The 23,825-nt window shown below is 46.5% G+C and overlaps 1 protein-coding gene across 7 annotated transcripts in view; it reads right to left on the reverse strand.

Annotated features, from left to right (window-relative positions):
• Positions 1-54: 54 nt before the first annotated feature.
• The window catches only part of sun1b (Sad1 and UNC84 domain containing 1b), a 70,414-nt gene continuing 46,643 nt past the window's right edge, over positions 55-23,825 (reverse strand). For 3 of the 7 annotated variants that reach the window (XM_031813887.1, XM_031813883.1, XM_031813884.1), the window contains 17 exons: positions 23,660-23,791; positions 21,265-21,348; positions 19,864-19,980; positions 18,015-18,134; positions 17,825-17,918; positions 17,117-17,175; positions 16,536-16,720; positions 16,058-16,339; positions 15,241-15,333; positions 14,036-14,109; positions 13,402-13,546; positions 12,830-13,156; positions 12,241-12,325; positions 3,332-3,447; positions 2,793-2,960; positions 2,103-2,195; positions 55-1,899 (listed from right to left, as the gene is read on the reverse strand). In XM_031813887.1, the coding sequence (XP_031669747.1) occupies positions 1,783-1,899; positions 2,103-2,195; positions 2,793-2,960; positions 3,332-3,447; positions 12,241-12,325; positions 12,830-13,156; positions 13,402-13,546; positions 14,036-14,109; positions 15,241-15,333; positions 16,058-16,339; positions 16,536-16,720; positions 17,117-17,175; positions 17,825-17,918; positions 18,015-18,134; positions 19,864-19,980; positions 21,265-21,348; positions 23,660-23,791 (2,291 nt within the window). In that variant the 3' untranslated portion in view covers positions 55-1,782. The remainder of the gene's footprint in view (positions 1,900-2,102; positions 2,196-2,792; positions 2,961-3,331; positions 3,448-12,240; positions 12,326-12,829; positions 13,157-13,401; positions 13,547-14,035; positions 14,110-15,240; positions 15,334-16,057; positions 16,340-16,535; positions 16,721-17,116; positions 17,176-17,824; positions 17,919-18,014; positions 18,135-19,863; positions 19,981-21,264; positions 21,349-23,659; positions 23,792-23,825) is intronic. The other 4 variants (XM_031813889.1, XM_031813888.1, XM_031813885.1 and 1 more) reach the window with 3 other exon arrangements.

Here is a 23,825-nt window from a genome sequence, read left to right on the forward strand (position 1 = left end):
CCCTGCTGCCATTCCAAAACCACAATCCCCCCCAGATGTGACCCCAAAGCAGCATTTAAATAAAAAACCAATAGTCTTTATTAGGTAAAATATCACATGCATCAAAAGCTCTCAAAATTTCATTCTTTAGGAATATATTCTAAATGCAGTTTAGCTACCTCAGGATGAGAGCGGCGACCAAATAAACAAACAAAACATTTAAAAACAAATGAAAAACAAATCTGTCCTGTCCCAAGATGTTTCCAAAATGCACTGAAAAGCTTTTTGATAAAAATACATTGCAGTCCTATCTTGCAGTAACTAATTATCTTAAAAATAAATAGGATCATGAAATAATTTTTTGTACATTTAGACTTTCTGGTCCACACAAAACTCATTTAGAGCTACCCCATCTAGTTTCTTCCACAAATTGTGAGGACTTGTGCAACACACATTTCATTTACAGGCATCATTTGTCATTATTCTCAACTACAAATTGTAAAAGTCAAACATAATTACACTTACAATGGGTAATACAAATAATAGAAATATTGACAAGGTGTACCCTTTTTTCATAAAGCAACACTGATAAAATCTCATTCTTAAAAAAGGACCAACTATTAACAATGAACTATACAGATTACATTCCTGCAGGGAGTAGAAGGGATTATGCGCTATCCGGGATCCTTGGGATGGCCCTACCCTAAACTCTAACCTCTATCCTAACCCTAACCTCAACTTCAATGGGGTGATGTCAGAGTTGGGACATCCCAAGGATCCCCTTTTCCGGAGTAGAAGCTCTAGTAGAGGATGTTATAATGACAAACCATTGGCTCGCTGCACTAGACAAAGCCAAACCATTGGCTGTCAGTCTCACTCTCATTAACACTCCAGTCTGGACTCCACAGAGCTTCAAGACCAAATCTTAACTTGAGATACACATGTATCAACTCATTAAGTCTGTCCATGTGTGTAACCTTTTCTATAGGAGAGAGATAGAGCTTAGTTTTGATGGCTGTGTGGATGCATAAATTCATGGCGAACGGGAGTGTTGTAGAGTCCAAAGAACGGTAGTAGTCCTGTCTGTGTCCTGCGAGTGTCCACTGACTACATTAGCTGGCCCTGCAGACTGACCAACCAACAGCAGCAGAGAGAAGTAGCTTTGTATCAAGAGAAGAGGCCTACACAGTGTCATGTAGGCCCAGTGTGTGTGAGGCCTATATAAAATGTCATTTAGGCCCAGTTCTGTGGCTTTGATCCAGTTCTGTGGCTTTGATCCTGAAATTCCATCAGAATCCACAAGGGGTTTTCAAAGAAACATCCAATTCAAAATAAAACCTGATTATAACACCAACCAAATCAGACAGGATGTGTAAGGAAATAAAAAGATGTGTGTAGTCCGTTTCATCTCGAGGTCACAGGCTCCTGTGGTTGAGTGAGAGCGGCAGAGGAAAACGCTCCTCCAAAACCCAAAGGGTTATGACCTGGAGGGCTAATTCAGTGCAAGAGCAGGTTTAAGGAGGAGGGACTGGGACCGAGCTTCTCCTACCTTCACTCTTCTCTTTCACATTCCCTGACATTTCATTACAGTCCATTCTTTCATTCTTTTACCATTTCAGTACTAAAACAAAACCCCCCTTGGACACATTCTAGCATAAATCAAACACCCAACCCCATACTTCTGAAGTCACTGGTTGATATCAGTCTGGGTTTTCCTCCATGTAGAAACCTATGTCCTGTATTATATAGAGATAGCAGAGAAATAACATCCTGACTGGCAGTTCAAATGGCTGCCATCCTCCCTCACTGGATGCGTGGTTCTCCGTGGACTCTGAAGCGGTAGAGGCAGGTGTACCCGGGGTGACCCCAGTTGGTCAGCACCCGCACCTCGATGATCTGGAAGGCCCTTTCGTTCTTCTCCTGGATGGAAGGGACATAGTGAGGAGTGAGAAGTATTGAATCTCAAAGTATCAGATTGAAAAAAAAAAAAGAAGATTTTTGACAAAGTAAAAAAAGAGCCAGAGAGAGGTATATCGTATGCAAGATGGTGAGAGGTGTTATGTGTGTGTTTGTTGGCGTATGCACATGAGTGTGTATAAATTGATGTAATTTCTTGTGTTTACCATGACAGGGAAGTTCTGCATTGAGTCTCCGTCCTCCTGGTAGGTGTATTGACCCAACAGCTTTCCCTCCTCCTGATACTCATCATCCAGACCCTGAAAACACACAGAAACCAGTCAGTGATGTCAGGCAGGAGACTGAGGCTGAGACCATAGATAGCCCATGATCAACAGAAGGCACTCCATGTAGTTGCTGATATTGTCAGTAGGTAGGTGTGTGTCTTACATAGACAGTGTAGTTGCTGATTTTGCCAGTACGCGTGTGTGTGTGTGTCATACATAGACAGTGTATTTGCTGATTTTGCCAGTACGTGTGTGTGTGTGTGTCATACATAGACAGTGTAGTTGCTGATACTGCCAGTACGCATGTGTGTGTGTGCGTGTCTTACATAGTGTAGTTGCTGATTTTGCCAGTACATGTGTGTGTGTCTTACATAGACAGTGTAGTTGCTGATACTTCCAGTATGTGTGTGTGTGTCTTAAGTAGACAGTGTAGTTGCTTATATTGCCAGTACGCGTGTGTGTGTGTGTGTGTCATACATAGACAGTGTAGTTGCTGATTTTGCCAGTACGTGTATGTGTCTTACGTAGACAGTGTAGTTGCTGATATTGTCAGTACGCGTGTGTGTGTGCGTCTTACGTAGACAGTGTAGTTGCTGATATTGTCAGTACGTGTGTGTGTGTGAGTCTTACGTAGACAGTGAAGTTGCGCGGGGCACTGGTGATGTTGCCGGTAGGGGACAGGGCCTTGGGGATGTGCTCCAGACAGAAGGCTGTGGGGAGGATCCTCAGGGACAACCGGATGACCAGGTAACCATGAGAACCTTTAAACGCCCAGCAGTTCCCTGGATACACATCAGGCTGAGGGAAGGGGAAAGGGCGATGGGCGGAGGGAGGAAGAGATGGTAAGACATGTTAGAGTCACCGATAAACGTCTCCACAAGATAATCCCTGTCCTGTTCAAATTTACAAGACTAATGATGTAGTTGTTGAAATAACTTTCAACATTTACCATTATCTACAAATAAAAACACTGGTAAAGAGGAAACAACATCCCCTGGTGGTGTTGAAAACAACAGCTTCTTTCTGGAATAACTATTGAATCAGTGTCTTCTAAGCAGCTCAGCAGCTATTCCTGGATTGCAGCGATTGTTGGAATGTGTTTTTATTTGTACACTGTGTTTGTGACCTGGAACAATAAAGCTTCTGAAGGTTTGAATTGGAGAGCTCACCTGGATGGCGACGCGGGGCGACTGGGAGAAGTACCAGAGGGGCACGCTGAACAGACTCATGAGGGCCGTCTTTGTCTCGTACGTCTCAGAGCAGCGCGTGCTTAGGATGCTACCGCCTGACCGCACAGACACATGACCACGTTACATCATTACCACAGTTCAACCACAATAGATTCCTTTCTATTTCTATGCAGGAAGACCACATTGGAAATACATGTCTTAAGGTTTATGAGTGTTATCTGCTGGGAATAAGTGGATCTTTATTTAATCAACCAATCAATCAATGAAAGAATGGGAGCAAGAAAGACATTCTTATTCAATCTTAGGTCAAAATGTATACGAGTCAGAAATCCTAATGCTTGAACCACAACTCTGTGGTGAGGAAACTGTATTGAAAAGCCATCTGACCATACACAGGGATAATGCAATGAAACACACAACATACAATAACATGATTCCATACTAACACACACATCAAAATAGAATCCACACAAGACAAACGTCACAGACCACTCAGTTCATCTGGCCACTAATCTGATGTCTCTAATGGAGCCCTCTGTGCCTGTCCAATCCACACAGGCCATTATTAGTATGACAAACAGGCTTATTGTCCATGGAGCCAGACTACCTGAGCTTTGGTCTCTAAAGCCCTACTACCCTCTTCACTACTGTTATACCAGTACTATTCATACTGAAATGGCACACTATTCCCTTAGTACACTACTTTTGTCCTGGTCAAAAGTAGGACACCATAGGCACCCTATTCCCTTCATAGTAGAGCACTATATAGGGAATAGGGTGCCATTTGGGACAAACGCTCAGTGCTGGCTGCTGTATAGTTAGGTAACACTAGGCTAGGATAATCCTTCCATTATAAACCACCATCATGGAGCTGGCTGTAACCCATAGGATGTTTCTGAACCACAGGGTGGTTCTGTTTATGGACATGTCAACAGGCTGGCTCTAACCCACAGAGTGGTTCTGTTCATAGACATGTCAAAAGGCTGGCTCTAAGCCACAGAGTGGTTCTGTTCATGGACATGTCAAAAGGCTGGCTCTAACCCACAGAGTGGTTCTGTTCATGGACATGTCAACAGACTGGCTCTAACCCACAGGATGGTTCTGACCAACAGGATGGTTCTGTTCATGGACATGTCAAAAGGCTGGATCTAAGCCACAGAGTGGTTCTGTTCATGGACATGTCAACAGGCTGGCTCTAACCCACAGAGTGGTTCTGTTCATGGACATGTCAACAGGCTGGCTCTAACCCACAGAGTGGTTCTGTTCATAGACATGTCAAAAGGCTGGCTCTAAGCCACAGAGTGGTTCTGTTCATGGACATGTCAAAAGGCTGGCTCTAACCCACAGAGTGGTTCTGTTCATGGACATGTCAACAGGCTGGCTCTAAACCACAGGATGGTTCTGACCAACAGGATGGTTCTGTTCATGGACATGTCAACAGGCTGGCTCTAACCCACAGAGTGGTTCTGTTCATGGACATGTCAACAGGCTGGCTCTAACCCACAGGATGGTTCTGACCAACAGGATGGTTCTGTTCATGGACATTTCAACACGCTGGCTCTAACCCACAGGATGGTTCTGTTCATGGACATGTCAACAGGCTGGCTCTAACCCACAGAGTGGTTCTGTTCATGGACATGTCAAAAGGCTGGCTCTAACCCACAGAGTGGTTCTGTTCATGGACATGTCAACAGGCTGGCTCTAACCCACAGGATGGTTCTGACCAACAGGATGGTTCTGTTCATGGACATGTCAAAAGGCTGGCTCTAAGCCACAGAGTGGTTCTGTTCATGGACATGTCAAAAGGCTGGCTCTAACCCACAGGATGGTTCTGACCAACAGGATGGTTCTGTTCATGGACATGTCAACAGGCTGGCTCTAACCCACAGAGTGGTTCTGTTCATGGACATGTCAACAGGCTGGCTCTAACCCACAGGATGGTTCTGACCAACAGGATGGTTCTGTTCATGGACATGTCAAAAGGCTGGCTCTAAGCCACAGAGTGGTTCTGTTCATGGACATGTCAACAGGCTGGCTCTAACCCACAGAGTGGTTCTGTTCATGGACATGTCAACAGGCTGGCTCTAACCCACAGAGTGGTTCTGTTCATAGACATGTCAAAAGGCTGGCTCTAAGCCACAGAGTGGTTCTGTTCATGGACATGTCAAAAGGCTGGCTCTAACCCACAGAGTGGTTCTGTTCATGGACATGTCAACAGGCTGGCTCTAAACCACAGGATGGTTCTGACCAACAGGATGGTTCTGTTCATGGACATGTCAACAGGCTGGCTCTAACCCACAGAGTGGTTCTGTTCATGGACATGTCAACAGGCTGGCTCTAACCCACAGGATGGTTCTGACCAACAGGATGGTTCTGTTCATGGACATTTCAACACGCTGGCTCTAACCCACAGGATGGTTCTGTTCATGGACATGTCAACAGGCTGGCTCTAACCCACAGAGTGGTTCTGTTCATGGACATGTCAAAAGGCTGGCTATAACCCACAGAGTGGTTCTGTTCATGGACATGTCAACAGGCTGGCTCTAACCCACAGGATGGTTCTGACCAACAGGATGGTTCTGTTCATGGACATGTCAAAAGGCTGGCTCTAAGCCACAGAGTGGTTCTGTTCATGGAAATGTCAAAAGGCTGGCTCTAACCCACAGGATGGTTCTGACCAACAGGATGGTTCTGTTCATGGACATGTCAACAGGCTGGCTCTAACCCACAGAGTGGTTCTGTTCATGGACATGTCAACAGGCTGGCTCTAACCCACAGGATGGTTCTGACCAACAGGATGGTTCTGTTCATGGACATTTCAACACGCTGGCTCTAACCCACAGGATGGTTCTGTTCATGGACATGTCAAAAGGCTGGCTCTAAGCCACAGAGTGGTTCTGTTCATGGACATGTCAAAAGGCTGGCTCTAACCCACAGAGTGGTTCTGTTCATGGACATGTCAACAAGCTGGCTCTAACCCACAGGATGGTTCTGACCAACAGGATGGTTCTGTTCATGGACATGTCAACAGGCTGGCTCTAACCCACAGAGTGGTTCTGTTCATGGACATGACAACAGGCTGGCTCTAACCCACAGGATGGTTCTGACCAACAGGATGGTTCTGTTCATGGACATGTCAAAAGGCTGGCTCTAAGCCACAGAGTGGTTCTGTTCATGGACATGTCAAAAGGCTGGCTCTAACCCACAGGATGGTTCTGACCAACAGGATGGTTCTGTTCATGGACATGTCAACAGGCTGGCTCTAACCCACAGAGTGGTTCTGTTCATGGACATGTCAACAGGCTGGCTCTAACCCACAGGATGGTTCTGACCAACAGGATGGTTCTGTTCATGGACATTTCAACACGCTGGCTCTAACCCACAGGATGGTTCTGTTCATGGACATGTCAAAAGGCTGGCTCTAACCCACAGAGTGGTTCTGTTCATGGACATGTCAACAGGCTGGCTCTAACCCACAGGATGGTTCTGACCAACAGGATGGTTCTGTTCATGGACATGTCAAAAGGCTGGCTCTAAGCCACAGAGTGGTTCTGTTCATGGACATGTCAAAAGGCTGGCTCTAACCCACAGAGTGGTTCTGTTTATGGACATGTCAACAGGCTGGCTCTAACCCACAGAGTGGTTCTGTTCATAGACATGTCAAAAGGCTGGCTCTAAGCCACAGAGTGGTTCTGTTCATGGACATGTCAACAGACTGGCTCTAACCCACAGAGTGGTTCTGTTCATGGACATGTCAACAGGCTGGCTCTAACCCACAGGATGGTTCTGACCAACAGGATGGTTCTGTTCATGGACATGTCAACAGGCTGGCTCTAACCCACAGAGTGGTTCTGTTCATGGACATGTCAACAGGCTGGCTCTAACCCACAGGATGGTTCTGACCAACAGGATGGTTCTGTTCATGGACATTTCAACACGCTGGCTCTAACCCACAGGATGGTTCTGTTCATGGACATGTCAAAAGGCTGGCTCTAAGCCACAGAGTGGTTCTGTTCATGGACATGTCAAAAGGCTGGCTCTAACCCACAGAGTGGTTCTGTTCATGGACATGTCAACAGGCTGGCTCTAACCCACAGGATGGTTCTGACCAAAAGGATGGTTCTGTTCATGGACATGTCAAAAGGCTGGCTCTAAGCCACAGAGTGGTTCTGTTCATGGACATGTCAACAGGCTGGCTCTAACCCACAGAGTGGTTCTGTTCATGGACATGTCAACAGGCTGGCTCTAACCCACAGGATGGTTCTGACCAACAGGATGGTTCTGTTCATGGACATGTCAACAGGCTGGCTCTAACCCACAGAGTGGTTCTGTTCATGGACATGTCAACAGGCTGGCTCTAACCCACAGGATGGTTCTGACCAACAGGATGGTTCTGTTCATGGACATTTCAACACGCTGGCTCTAACCCACAGGATGGTTCTGTTCATGGACATGTCAAAAGGCTGGCTCTAAGCCAGAGTGGTTCTGTTCATGGACATGTCAAAAGGCTGGCTCTAACCCACAGAGTGGTTCTGTTCATGGACATGTCAACAGGCTGGCTCTAACCCACAGGATGGTTCTGACCAACAGGATGGTTCTGTTCATGGACATGTCAACAGGCTGGCTCTAACCCACAGAGTGGTTCTGTTCATGGACATGTCAAAAGGCTGGCTCTAACCCACAGAGTGGTTCTGTTCATGGACATGTCAACAGGCTGGCTCTAACCCACAGGATGGTTCTGACCAACAGGATGGTTCTGTTCATGGACATGTCAAAAGGCTGGCTCTAAGCCACAGAGTGGTTCTGTTCATGGACATGTCAACAGGCTGGCTCTAACCCACAGGATGGTTCTGACCAACAGGATGGTTCTGTTCATGGACATGTCAAAAGGCTGGCTCTAAGCCACAGAGTGGTTCTGTTCATGGACATGTCAAAAGGCTGGCTCTAACCCACAGAGTGGTTCTGTTCATGGACATGTCAACAGGCTGGCTCTAACCCACAGGATGGTTCTGACCAACAGGATGGTTCTGTTCATGGACATGTCAACAGGCTGGCTCTAACCCACAGAGTGGTTCTGTTCATGGACATGACAACAGGCTGGCTCTAACCCACAGGATGGTTCTGACCAACAGGATGGTTCTGTTCATGGACATTTCAACAGGCTGGCTCTAACCCACAGGATGGTTCTGACCAACAGGATGGTTCTGTTCATGGACATTTCAACACGCTGGCTCTAACCCACAGGATGGTTCTGTTCATGGACATGTCAACAGGCTGGCTCTAACCCACAGAGTGGTTCTGTTCATGGACATGTCAAAAGGCTGGCTCTAACCCACAGAGTGGTTCTGTTCATGGACATGTCAACAGGCTGGCTCTAACCCACAGGATGGTTCTGACCAACAGGATGGTTCTGTTCATGGACATGTCAAAAGGCTGGCTCTAAGCCACAGAGTGGTTCTGTTCATGGACATGTCAAAAGGCTGGCTCTAACCCACAGGATGGTTCTGACCAACAGGATGGTTCTGTTCATGGACATGTCAACAGGCTGGCTCTAACCCACAGGATGGTTCTGACCAACAGGATGGTTCTGTTCATGGACATTTCAACACGCTGGCTCTAACCCACAGGATGGTTCTGTTCATGGACATGTCAAAAGGCTGGCTCTAAGCCACAGTGGTTCTGTTCATGGACATGTCAAAAGGCTGGCTCTAACCCACAGAGTGGTTCTGTTCATGGACATGTCAACAGGCTGGCTCTAACCCACAGGATGGTTCTGACCAACAGGATGGTTCTGTTCATGGACATGTCAACAGGCTGGCTCTAACCCACAGAGTGGTTCTGTTCATGGACATGTCAACAGGCTGGCTCTAACCCACAGGATGGTTCTGACCAACAGGATGGTTCTGTTCATGGACATTTCAACACGCTGGCTCTAACCCACAGGATGGTTCTGTTCATGGACATGTCAAAATGCTGGCTCTAAGCCACAGAGTGGTTCTGTTCATGGACATGTCAAAAGGCTGGCTCTAACCCACAGGATGGTTCTGACCAACAGGATGGTTCTGTTCATGGACATGTCAAAAGGCTGGCTCTAAGCCACAGAGTGGTTCTGTTCATGGACATGTCAACAGACTGGCTCTAACCCACAGAGTGGTTCTGTTCATGGACATGTCAACAGGCTGGCTCTAACCCACAGGATGGTTCTGACCAACAGGATGGTTCTGTTCATGGACATGTCAACAGGCTGGCTCTAACCCACAGGATGGTTCTGACCAACAGGATGGTTCTGTTCATGGACATTTCAACACGCTGGCTCTAACCCACAGGATGGTTCTGTTCATGGACATGTCAAAAGGCTGGCTCTAAGCCACAGAGTGGTTCTGTTCATGGACATGTCAAAAGGCTGGCTCTAACCCACAGAGTGGTTCTGTTCATGGACATGTCAACAGGCTGGCTCTAACCTACAGGATGGTTCTGACCAACAGGATGGTTCTGTTCATGGACATGTCAAAAGGCTGGCTCTAAGCCACAGAGTGGTTCTGTTCATGGACATGTCAAAAGGCTGGCTCTAACCCACAGAGTGGTTCTCTTTATGGACATGTCAACAGGCTGGCTCTAACCCACAGAGTGGTTCTGTTCATAGACATGTCAAAAGGCTGGCTCTAAGCCACAGAGTGGTTCTGTTCATGGACATGTCAACAGACTGGCTCTAACCCACAGAGTGGTTCTGTTCATGGACATGTCAACAGGCTGGCTCTAACCCACAGGATGGTTCTGACCAACAGGATGGTTCTGTTCATGGACATGTCAACAGGCTGGCTCTAACCCACAGAGTGGTTCTGTTCATGGACATGTCAACAGGCTGGCTCTAACCCACAGGATGGTTCTGACCAACAGGATGGTTCTGTTCATGGACATTTCAACACGCTGGCTCTAACCCACAGGATGGTTCTGTTCATGGACATGTCAACAGGCTGGCTCTAACCCACAGAGTGGTTCTGTTCATGGACATGTCAAAAGGCTGGCTCTAACCCACAGAGTGGTTCTGTTCATGGACATGTCAACAGGCTGGCTCTAACCCACAGGATGGTTCTGACCAACAGGATAGTTCTGTTCATGGACATGTCAAAAGGCTGGCTCTAAGCCACAGAGTGGTTCTGTTCATGGACATGTCAAAAGGCTGGCTCTAACCCACAGAGTGGTTCTGTTCATGGACATGTCAACAGGCTGGCTCTAACCCACAGGATGGTTCTGACCAACAGGATGGTTCTGTTCATGGACATGTCAACAGGCTGGCTCTAACCCACAGGATGGTTCTGACCAACAGGATGGTTCTGTTCATGGACATTTCAACACGCTGGCTCTAACCCACAGGATGGTTCTGTTCATGGACATGTCAAAAGGCTGGCTCTAAGCCACAGAGTGGTTCTGTTCATGGACATGTCAAAAGGCTGGCTCTAACCCACAGAGTGGTTCTGTTCATGGACATGTCAACAGGCTGGCTCTAACCCACAGGATGGTTCTGACCAACAGGATGGTTCTGTTCATGGACATGTCAAAAGGCTGGCTCTAAGCCACAGAGTGGTTCTGTTCATGGACATGTCAAAAGGCTGGCTCTAACCCACAGAGTGGTTCTCTTTATGGACATGTCAACAGGCTGGCTCTAACCCACAGAGTGGTTCTGTTCATAGACATGTCAAGAGGCTGGCTCTAAGCCACAGAGTGGTTCTGTTCATGGACATGTCAACAGACTGGCTCTAACCCACAGAGTGGTTCTGTTCATGGACATGTCAACAGGCTGGCTCTAACCCACAGGATGGTTCTGACCAACAGGATGGTTCTGTTCATGGACATTTCAACACGCTGGCTCTAACCCACAGGATGGTTCTGTTCATGGACATGTCAACAGGCTGGCTCTAACCCACAGAGTGGTTCTGTTCATGGACATGTCAAAAGGCTGGCTCTAACCCACAGAGTGGTTCTGTTCATGGACATGTCAACAGGCTGGCTCTAACCCACAGGATGGTTCTGACCAACAGGATGGTTCTGTTCATGGACATGTCAAAAGGCTGGCTCTAAGCCACAGAGTGGTTCTGTTCATGGACATGTCAAAAGGCTGGCTCTAACCCACAGAGTGGTTCTGTTCATGGACATGTCAACAGGCTGGCTCTAACCCACAGGATGGTTCTGACCAACAGGATGGTTCTGTTCATGGACATGTCAAAAGGCTGGCTCTAAGCCACAGAGTGGTTCTGTTCATGGACATGTCAAAAGGCTGGCTCTAACCCACAGAGTGGTTCTGTTTATGGACATGTCAACAGGCTGGCTCTAACCCACAGAGTGGTTCTGTTCATAGACATGTCAAAAGGCTGGCTCTAAGCCACAGAGTGGTTCTGTTCATGGACATGTCAACAGACTGGCTCTAACCCACAGAGTGGTTCTGTTCATGGACATGTCAACAGGCTGGCTCTAACCCACAGAGTGGTTCTGTTCATAGACATGTCAAAAGGCTGGCTCTAAGCCACAGAGTGGTTCTGTTCATGGACATGTCAAAAGGCTGGCTCTAACCCACAGAGTGGTTCTGTTCATGGACATGTCAACAGGCTGGCTCTAACCCACAGGATGGTTCTGACCAACAGGATGGTTCTGTTCATGGACATGTCAACAGGCTGGCTCTAACCCACAGAGTGGTTCTGTTCATGGACATGTCAACAGGCTGGCTCTAACCCACAGGATGGTTCTGACCAACAGGATGGTTCTGTTCATGGACATTTCAACACGCTGGCTCTAACCCACAGGATGGTTCTGTTCATGGACATGTCAACAGACTGGCTCTAACCCACAGAGTGGTTCTGTTCATGTAAACAGAGTGAGAGGTCTCTCTTTACCTCCAGACTCCAGGGCGTAGTCCACTAGGCCCGTCCTATCCTGGGAGTAGAGTTTCAGGGCATTCTGGACGATCAGCTGCACTTGCTAGGGGAGAGAGAGGCAGAGGCAGGGGACGGGGGGTTAGGATGTGTGTATGGTTGGATACCTTTTGCAGAGACTCTGCCATGCACCTCCACACACAATGACTCCTAGTCTCACTGACAATCATGACCACTTAAAGTAACAGTCATCATATAGTGAAAGTACATCATATAGGAAGGTGGTTTCCAAGACCCAAATTAAACCTACTCCTGATCCACTGTTCACAAAGCATCTCAGAGTAGTAGTGCTGAATGATCCAAGATCAGTTTAGCCTTTTAGATCATAACGCATAAGGTTATATGGTCAGATCCTAGATCAGCACTCCTACACTGAGAAACTTTGTGGATGCGGGCCGTGAAGTCAAAAGCATGCTCTATGGAGAATCTGGGTCCAGGACACCGGTCCATCATGAAATAAATCATGATAATGAAGCCGTTCCTCTGATGACAGTGAGTAGCACTGGGTTAACGACAACAAAGAGTCCCTATAGTGGAGTGTGTAGTCTACCTCCTCAGACAGTCCCTCGCCCACGGCGGTGTGTTGGACACTGTGTGTAATAGCCTGGGTCTGGGTGATGATGACTGCAGCCCTGGCCTCAGCCTCCGTCCGGGCCTCGGCCCTGCTCTGCTCCAGCTGCAGCGACACGTTCCTCAGGATGCTGAGCTCCAGGTTGGTCAGGAGGGTCTGCAGGTCGGCCCCACTCACGTAGCGCAACGACAGCCACTGGAGGAGTCCCTCTGGGATGTCTGGTTCTCCCTGGTGGGTCTGGTCGTCAGAGCCGTAGAACAGGGCCTGCAGCTCCCGCCTCACCTGGGCGGACACCTGGGTGGACACCTGGAAGGGAGAGGTGAGAGAGAGGGAGAGGTGAGAAACATCATGTGTGAGGGGCTGTAACTGCAGAATACATATACCATCATGTAGAAGTTCCGTTCTGTAACAGCACAGTACAGGCTGTCATTTGGAAGAATGCCATTATATTGCAAAGGTAATGTACAACTACTATAATAAAGACTGAACTATATCAGCGCAAGGTACAGTAAACACTAAAAGCAGTAAACAGATAGTTCTCTCATACTCACCGTTTCCTGGATTGTGTTCAGCTGCTCACATTTCCCCTGACATCCCATCACCCCCTGCAGGTCGCCCCTGATCCGACCCAGCTCCCTCTCCAGCCTCTGCACCTCCGCCAGCAAAGCAGCAGGGGCCTCCGGGTCCACACCCACACTGAGGCGGAGAAAAGAGAAAGCCAGAGAGATAAAGGGGGAAAGAGAGAAGTGTCTCTGTTACAATTGCTTAGATTTGAAACATTTCTCCAAAATCCCCCATTTTCCAGAAATCCAGTTTGGAAGATTCCCTGATGTCTGGCTTATTACCTCCTGATTCCAGGAATCTTCTAACCAACATTTCTGGTAAACAAGTTTTGAGAAATTGCCACAAATTTTGCAACCCTGGACTTGGCTCCAAACTTTAAAAAATATAAATGTTTGCATGCTGTAAAAAAAAAAAAACGAACTCCAATACACAGGCTCTATTGTTTGATTTAATAATGGACCACCAATGTTTCAGTCATAAGACATTAAAACATTGTGGGGCAAATGAAGAGAATCAATATGCAAGAGTTTCTTTCCCCATGAAATGGAGTGCAGGTGGAAACTGTAGAGAAGTTCTGCACTATATCATCTATGGACGTTAAGCCACCGACCGTGAACCTACCTGACAGGGACAGAGGCAGGGGCTGGTGTGGCTGTCTCCTCTGTCTCCTCCTTCCGCTGTTTCTGTTGCACCGCCTGAAATACAACCTCATTCAAATGTACCGTACTGTAATATAAATGAAAATGTACCGTACTGTAATATAAATGAAAATGTACCGTACTGTAATATAAATGAAAATGTACAGTACTGTAATATAAATGAAAATGTACCGTACTGTAATATAAATGAAAATGTACAGTACTGTAATATAAATGAAAATGTACAGTACTGTAATATAAATGAAAATGTACAGTACTGTAATATAAATGAAAATGTACAGTACTGTAATATAAATGAAAATGTACAGTACTGTAATATAAATGAAAATGTACAGTACTGTAATATAAATGAAAATGTACCGTACTGTAATATATATTTTTTATTTATTTTTTAAAATATTTTTTTAAATCTTTATTTAACCAGGCAAGTCAGTTAAGAACAAATTCTTATTTTCAATGACGGCCTAGGAACAGTGGGTTAACTGCCTGTTCAGGGGCAGAACGACAGATTTGTACCATGTCAGCTCGGGGGTTTGAACTTGCAACCTTCCGGTTACTAGTCCAATGCTCTAACCACTAGGCTACCCAGCTGCCCCAAATTAAAATGTACAGTACTGTAATATAAATGAAAATGTACAGTACTGTAATATAAATGAATGGCCAATAAGCTTCAATACAGCATGGGTTGACATGAACACTTTCAGCACAGGCATTATATGTCATCACAATTAACATAAAAGGACAGGGACATGCTGACCAGATGACTAGACTTGTATGAGTGCGTGTCATACTGTATGTATTCAAATTAACTACCTGAGATGATGTATGTACGGACTGGTGCCAGAACCGGTTTGTTCCTGTTTGTGTTCCTATGGGTGGGTAATGTGATGCGTGGGTCTTGTATGTGTCAGTCAGTAATAAGCTTGTGAGACTGCACCTCAAAGCTTAGCTGTTAGCCTGCTAAGATCTAGTGGTGTGTGTTCAGATGAGCTGTGGAGGTAACGTATGCTTCTGGATGGATGCATTTGATCTCACAGAGTTTAATTCATAGTCTGGTGTGCATTTCCCATTTCCTCAGTCTCAACTGCCAGGACCTGTATGTTCCTGTATGTATTGGGATATGTAGGTAATGGAGTATTGTGTGTATTTCTCAGTAATAGACATTACCTCAGTTTTAGTAGCGAGGACCTGCAGCAGCCCCTCCAGCTCAGCTAGCCGTGTCTCCTGACTCTGCTGCTGCTGAACCCTCTGCTCTTCAGTCTGCACAGGAGAGAGGGAGGAGAGAGGGAGAGAAAGAGAGGAGAAAAGGTGACCCAGAAGTAAAGAGTAAAGGACTCAGTAATAAGGAATAGGGGGTCAGTATGGAATGCTTACGAAGCAAAACTGACTGAAATCTGACCCTACATAAAAAGCACACATCTGTACAGTTATCAATTCAAATGTTGAAGCTCAACCCTCTGATCAGCCCTGCAACCAAGCTCCCACACCATTCCTGCCACCAAGCCCCAACCTCATTCCTGCCACCAAGCCCCAACCTCATTCCTGCCACCAAGCCCCAACCTCATTCCTGCCACCAAGCCCCAACCTCATTCCTGCCACCAAGCCCCAACCTCATTCCTGCCACCAAGCCCCAACCTCATTCCTGCCACCAAACCCCAACCTCATTCCTGCCACCAAACCCCAACCTCATTCCTGCCACCAAACCCCAACCTCATTCCTGCCACCAAACCCCAACCTCATTCCTGCCACCAAACCCCAACCTCATTCCTGCCACCAAACCCCAACCTCATTCCTGCCACCAAACCCCAACCTCATTCCTGCCACCAAACCCCAACCTCATTCCTGCCACCAAACCCCAACCTCATTCCTGCCACCAAGTCCCAACCTCATTCCTGCCACCAAGTCCCAACCCCAAGTCCCAGTCCTATCAACATCTTTGTGTCCGGCCCCAGTCCCTTTTCCCTCCCCTAACAGCCATCCCTACCTGTGCCCTGTGTGAGGCCTCCTGCTGCTCCAGCTCTCCTCTCAGCAGGGTGATCCTGTGCTCCAGCAAGCCAGAGACCCAGAGACCCAGGCTGTCTCTGTCCGTCTGGCTGTCCAGCTGCTCCCTCAGGAGGGTGTACTGGGCCAGGGTGTCCCCGTGATGCTGCTCCTGCCTCTGGTCCCCCTGCTGCACCCGCTCCCACAGCAGGGTCAGACCATGCTCTACCCGCTGCAGACGCTCCAGGCCCTCTGTGTCCACGGTGACTATGGGGGGAAGGACTGGCTGTAGAGGGAGATACGGGATAGACACAAATAAAGTAGGGACACAGAAGTATAGTGAGAGGTTAGAGAGAGAACAAGAAAGCTTGTTTTAGTCCAACATTCATGAGGCAGATGTATTTCATGAAGAACCATATTCGCACAATACAGACACAAATTGAGAGACGCCCTCAAGCTTCTCAGACGAGCTCCTCTCTTACCTGTGCCTGTGGGCTGGGGGTTGCTGTGGGGGTCTGCTCCAGTGGTGTGGCGGGGGTGGGAACAAGGGCAGGGGTCAGGATAAACGATGAGAGGGTGAAGGGGGACACCACTCTGGAGCGCCACTCTGTCAGGTTTATGGCTGGAAGGTAGGAGAGGAAACTGGACGGACCCCAGAACCACAACCCTGAGAGGAGAGAGAAACAGGGAAATGAATCAACAGGAACTACATTATGCAACAACCTGCCTGTCGTTACCATAAATGCAGGGAAATCTTTATTGGTAAAGCACCTGTTGTTTCTTAGGCTTCTATTGTTTATGTTTTTTGTTGATAGCAGCTTGTGGGTTTATGAATGCAAGTCCGTGCTTTTCTGAGTAGACTGTTAGTGTAGAAAGTACAGTGTAAAAGTATTGTTCCACAGAAGGGCTGGTTCTGTAGCTGTGTGCCCAGTAAGAGTGACCTAGATCTGGGGCTGGATTTGGAGCAAGCTCTGGGGGGCTGGTTAACAGCTCTGGTGCTACACAGCTGACAGATCAGCGTGTTTGTGTGTGAAGTAGGTCAGGTGAGCACACTGTTACTCACACAGGAATAGCAGGAAGGGAAGGAGGAAGAGGAGGAGCTTCCACATTCTGGGCAGGCACCTGAAAGACACACACACACACGAGAGCAGTGAGCAAAACACACCTGAGATACGCACACACACCGTCAAACATAACCTGATAAGACACTGTAACCTTTCCTTCCTCAGATGAGAGAAATAATTGAATTAAAATGTAATATTTAAAAGTCTTGACTAAATAATTCAATCATCATATCTGTCATGTGCATCTAATTGACAGAACCCATCTATCCTGACCCTTTATTTTCATTATTTCATTTCATCTGAAGAAATGACAAATGCCTAAATATAACCAAAATATAATTCAATCTAATTCAGATTGAACATGTTAGACAGAGCCTGCATGAGAACACTCAAATATGTATCAAACATGCACAATGATAACTGGGTCTCAAACACACACAGGAAGGTACAATGTAAACTTGTCCAATGACAAAAACCTGTCATTTTCCATTGCTAAACACTTGGCTGTTTTACTACGGTTTGCCCCAGATATCTGAAATGTCTCTGCTGTCAATCACATCAATCAAAAGTTACAGCCACAGTTAAATCTCCAACGTCCGATAACAAAGGACAATAGTAGGTCAATTAAAATCATCTACACATGGATCTTTCTGAGAACTACATGGGCAACAGTCACATGAGTCGGATACAGTAACAGAGGCTCTCACCGGGTCAGGAAGAAGACGTTGAACAGAGACATGAGAGACACCAGCTGGTACCAGCCTGTCCCCAGACACCACAACAACCGCCTGGCTGCTTTACCTGGGGGGAGGGGTATCGTATGATATAAGAAAGAGCAACTGATATAACAACTAAATACTGATGAAGAGAGGATGAATGCAACACAGGGTAACTAACCTGGAGCTCCCAGGACTAGACACAGCACTGACAGCAGTCTCTGAGACACTGAGCGTACTGCTGACCCCAGCGCCAGGCCTGCCCTCACTACATAGTAACCTGGCTGGAGCAGACAGTAGCCTGGAAGGTCAGAACAAACACACAACGTTGAAGCTTTCATTAGAAAATGGTATTTTTATGAAACTTTATGTGCTGCTATTTTGGCCAGGTCTCTCTTAAAAAATACATGATTTTTTATCTCAATGTCAATGAGACTAACCTGTTAAAATAAAGGTAAAAACCTAAGAAATCATAGTGATTCACTTCAGTAAATAGAGTGATAATAACATGGTAATAACAAATGCTGGGCATTAAGACAATTAACAATACTGAGGCTTCAGTTCACAACTGATTTCAGATCAGCTCTCTGGGGCCTAGTCCTGACCTCAGCCACTATCAGCAGTGCAACAAAACAGGACCTAGACCCGTAGTGGAAGGAAGGGAAATGTATTTCCCCACACCCATAGTTTGTATATAATTTGCATTGATGTCAATGAGAGATTCCTATATTCCTCATAAAGAGCAAGGGTCGTATTCATTAGGCACCAAACAGAATCAAACTGACTGAGTCAGGGAAGGACTACCAGAACTTGTCCAATAAGAAATGCTTGTTTTTGGTTTCTGTTGCAGAACGTTTGATACGGTTTGGACCGATCAATAAAACTCTGATGTATGTGTATTAGGTCAGTAAGGAAGGAGGCCAGGGAGAGGAGGAAGGGGGTTAACCTGTATGTGTATTAGGTCAGTAAGGAAGTGGGCCAGGGAGAGGAGGAAGGGGGTTAACCTGTATGTGTATTAGGTCAGTAAGGAAGGAGGCCAGGGAGAGGAGGAAGGGGGTTAACCTGTATGTGTATTAGGTTAGTAAGGAAGGAGGCCAGGGAGAGGAGGAAGGGGGTTAACCTGTATTATGTGTATTAGGTCAGTAAGGAAGGAGGCCAGGGAGAGGAGGAAGGGGTTAATCTGTATGTGTATTAGGTCAGTAAGGAAGGAGGCCAGGGCGAGGAGGAAGGGGGTTAATCTGTATGTGTATTAGGTCAGTAAGGAAGGAGGCCAGGGAGAGGAGGAAGGGGGTTAATCTGTATGTGTATTAGGTCAGTAAGGAAGGAGGCCAGGGAGAGGAGGAAGGGGGTTAATCTGTATGTGTATTAGGTCAGTAAGGAAGGAGGCCAGGGAGAGGAGGAAGGGGTTAATCTGTATGTGTATTAGGTCAGTAAGGAAGGAGGCCAGGGCGAGGAGGAAGGGGGTTAATCTGTATGTGTATTAGGTCAGTAAGGAAGGAGGCCAGGGAGAGGAGGAAGGGGGTTAATCTGTATGTGTATTAGGTCAGTAAGGAAGGAGGCCAGGGAGAGGAGGAAGGGGGTTAACCTGTATGTGTATTAGGTCAGTAAGGAAGGAGGCCAGGGAGAGGAGGAAGGGGGTTAACCTGTATGTGTATTAGATCAGTAAGGAAGGAGGCCAGGGAGAGGAGGAAGGGGGTTAACCTGTATGTGTATTAGATCAGTAAGGAGGCCAGGGAGAGGAGGAAGGGGGTTAACCTGTATGTGTATTAGATCAGTAAGGAAGCTAGGAGGAGGAGGAAGGGGGTTAACCTGTATGTATATTAGATCAGTAAGGAGGCCAGGGAGAGGAGGAAGGGGGTTAACCAGTATGTGTATTAGGTCAGTAAGGAGGCCAGGGAGAGGAGGAAGGGGGTTAACCAGTATGTGTATTAGATCAGTAAGGAAGCCAGGAGGAGGAGGAAGGGGGTTAACCTGTATGTGTATTAGATCAGTAAGGAAGCCAGGAGGAGGAGGAGGAAGGGGATTATAACCTGTGTAAGCTATAAGGGTCCACAGACCCCCCAGTAGACGGTGAGTTCTGGAGGTCTGTGTGTGACTGTGGACCAGTGTGTTGGTCTCCAGGTGCTGCTTCCCTTTACAGTCGTCACCTGAGGCAGACCACATGACGGATGGATGGCAGACAAGGAAAAGAAAACAAACAAAACACAAACAAACAAATGAAAAATTATGTCAAATTAAATGCAATAAACATTAACGCAACTCAGAAGCAAAACATGTATATAACTTAACAAATCAGAAGCAAAACATGTATATAACTTAACAACTCAGAAGCAAAACATGTATATAACTTAACAAATCAGAAGCAAAACATGTATATAACTTAACAAATCAGAAGCAAAACATGTATATAACTTAACAAATCAGAAGTCAAATAAAAGTTCTAAATAATGTATGAAATGTAAAAGCATTCAAATCAAATGAATCGAATAAAGAGGAAAGTTTTCCATCTTCCTCAGTCAGAAGGTGGTTTAACCTTCCAGACATGGAAATGTATCAAGTCCCCAACCAAGGCTTTTACTTGTGACATATAGTTAAATACCGTAAGAGGAACAATGGGTACATAATGAAGATGCACATGCTCATCCCCAGAATATTTCAATGTGTCTATTTTCAAAGGATGAAGCTAGGAACATTAACAACTTCATTCTGAGATGTCTCGCATGTTCAACAAAGCAAGGCAACGTTCCAGGTTCTCTCTTTGGTAACACAGCCCATCCCTTCTTCCCTCCAGATGTTTGGATTAGCAGCTTCTGTGTCAAACAGGCCTTTGTTCTCTGTTTGACGCCTGTTCAACTGCATTGTCAGGATCGTTTGTCATTCTGTCTGACAGCAGTGTAGTTTAGGAAGATGTTAGATGAGACATAATGGAATGTAACCCTACAGGACTAGCTATTTCTTCTTCCAGTTTCCTTGAAACAATCTTTAAAGTGAAGTGAAACATTCACAGAGATACATCCGATTGATCTTTATGGGTTTCGGCCTTTTCAAAACAATCTTTAAAAAAAAAAAACGGAGCTTATATGGAAACACACAAACACCTGCTGTGTCTGACTAGGGAGACCAGTAGCCAGAGTACAGTCACTGACTGGGGAAAGAGGTGTGACCGGCTGGCCACAGGCCCTAGTGGTTCATATAACCCCTGTGCACTGATCTGGAAATAGGTCACACATAGAATTAACTCTGGGTCAATCAGGGTGACAAAGTGGCCCCCTGGCACATATAGAGCACTTGAGGGAATTTGTGTGTGTGTGTGTGTGTGTGCGCATGCACATGGGTGTGAGTCTGTGTGCGCATGCACATGGGTGTGAGTCTGTGTGTGTGTGTGTGCGCATGCACATGGGTGTGTGTGTGTGAGCGTGTTGACTACTTACACAACGAGCCATTCAAAAAGTGGTGGTGCCCGTCTCCTATCACGTGGTCTTTTACATTCATGCTCCCACAGTAACTGGAGTGAGCTGCAACACAACAAACTATTAATAATCATATTTACATAACAAAACATTTCATTCTGCAGGCGAGTGGCGACCAAGAGCGTGTGACATATTGTATATTTGGACACACAAGAGAGGGTAAGAGGGAAATTTGTCACCAAGGGAACCAAAGTGGAAAAAAGACCATTTGTTAACGTAATCAAGTGGACCTGTATTAAACCAGAGATGGATGAAGAGAGAGACAGACAGAGAGAGAGAGAGTATAGGGGGAAAACAAAGATGAGAGACAGACAGAGAGGGAGAGAGTGTAGGGGGAAAACAAAGATGAGAGACAGACAGAGAGGGAGAGAGTGTAGGGAGAAAACAAAGATGAGACATGCAGAGAGGTGGTACAGGAGTTCTGTCTCTGTCTCTTTAAGAGGTATGGAGGACCGTTCCAGTGATGAGCATACAGCCGTGGCCAAAAGTTTTGAGAATGACAAAAATATACATTTCCACAAAGTTTGCTGCTTCAGTGTCTTTAGATATTTCTGTCAGATGTTGCTATGTAATACTGAAGTATAATTACAAGCATTTCATAAGTGTCAACGGCTTTTGTTGACAATTACATGAAGTTGATGCAAGGAGTCAATATTTGCAGTGTTGACCCTTCTTTTTCAAGACCTCTGCAATCTGCCCTGGCATGCTGTCAATTAACTGATGGCAGCCCATTCTTGCATAATCAATGCTTGGAGTTTGTCAGAATATGTGGGGTTTTGTTAGTCCACCCGCCTCTTGAGGATTGCCCACAAGTGCTCAATGGAATTAAGGTCTGGGGAGTTTCCTTGCCATGGACCCAAAATATCAATGTTTTGTTCCCCGAGCCACTTAACTATCACGTTTTCCTTATGGCAAGGTGCTCCATCATGCTGGAAAAGGCATTGGTCGTCACCAAATTGTTCCTGGACGGTTGGGAGAAGTTGCTCTCGGAGGATGTGTTGGTACCATTCTTTATTCATGACTGTGTTCGTAGGGAAAATTGTGAGTGAGCCCACTCCCTTGGCTGAGAAGCAACCCCACACATGAATGGTCTTAGGATGCTTTACTGTTGGCATGACACAGGACTGATGGTAGCGTTCACCTTGTCTTCTCCGGACAAGCTTTTTTCCAGATGCCCCAAACAATCGGAAAGGGAATTCAGAGAAAATGACTTTACCCCAGTCCTCAGCAGTCCAATCCCTGTACCTTTTGCAGAATATCAGTCTGTCCCTGATGTTTTTCCTGGAGAGAAGTGGCTTCTTTGCTGCCCTTCTTGACATCAGGCCATCCTCCAAAAGTCTTCTCCTCACTGTGCGTACAGATGCACTCACACCTGCCTGCTGCCATTCCTGAGCAAGCTCAGTACTGGTGGTGCCCCGATCCCGCAGCTGACAACTTCAGGAGACGGTCCTGGTGCTTGCTGGACTTCCTTGGGCGTCCTGAAGTCTTCTTCCCAACAATTGAACCGCTCTCCTTGAAGCTCTTTATGAGCCGATAAATGGTTGATTTAGGTGCAATGTACTGGCAGCAATATCCTTGCCTGTGAAGCCCTTTTTATGCAAAGCAATGATGAAAGCACGTGTTTCCTTGCAGGCAACCATGCTTGACAGAGGATGAAGAATGATTCCAAGCACCAGCGTTTGAAGATTCCAGTCTGTTACTCGAACTCAATCAGCATGACAGAGTGATCTCCAGCCTTGTCCTCGTCAACACTCACACCTGTGTTAACAAGAGAATCACTGACATGTCAGCTGGTCCTTTTGTGGCAGTGCTGACATGCAGTGGAAATGTTTTGGGGGGATTTAGTTCATTTGCATGGTAAAGAGGGACTTTGCAATTAATTGCAATTCATCTGATCACTCTTCATAACATTCTGGAGTATATGCAAATTGCCATCATACAAACTGAGGCTTTGTGAAAATTAATATGTGTGTGTCATTCTCAAAACTTTTGGCCACGACTGAACAGAGGTAGATGGACAGAGCTGGAGAGAGGCTCTGAAGACTGAAATAGAGTTATCTGTGGTGAAACTACACAGTAGAGAACAGCATCTGTACATACCGTGGAGAGAAGCTTTCCTCTACATTATAATCCACCAAACCATTACTATACATGCAGTTAACCTTATGCCCAGCCTTCACAGATATGTTTTCACAGACACAGAAATGCAAAGACCAAGAGCTTGAGAAAGAAGTCGTGTCGGCGGACAGCGGAAATAGAGGGCTGAAAAAAAAAAAGAGGTCACTAAGGTCAGTGTTGATGATCGATGACCTTTGACCCATGCCTCCTGACCTCAGCTCGGCGGTGGGTCAGGTACCTTTGCCTTCATAGCCGTTGGCCCTGTAGCCCATCATCCTGTGGAGAGTGGTCTGCTTAAAGAGCCAAGAGACACGGGACGCGCTGGAGGAGACAGCCCATCTGGCCCTGTCTAAGAGGGACGCCAGGACACCTAGTGACACAACCATATCACACATCAAAGGTCA

Source organism: Oncorhynchus kisutch, unplaced genomic scaffold (assembly GCF_002021735.2).
Source record: "Oncorhynchus kisutch isolate 150728-3 unplaced genomic scaffold, Okis_V2 Okis06b-Okis10b_hom, whole genome shotgun sequence".
Classification (NCBI taxonomy): domain Eukaryota; kingdom Metazoa; phylum Chordata; class Actinopteri; order Salmoniformes; family Salmonidae; genus Oncorhynchus; species Oncorhynchus kisutch.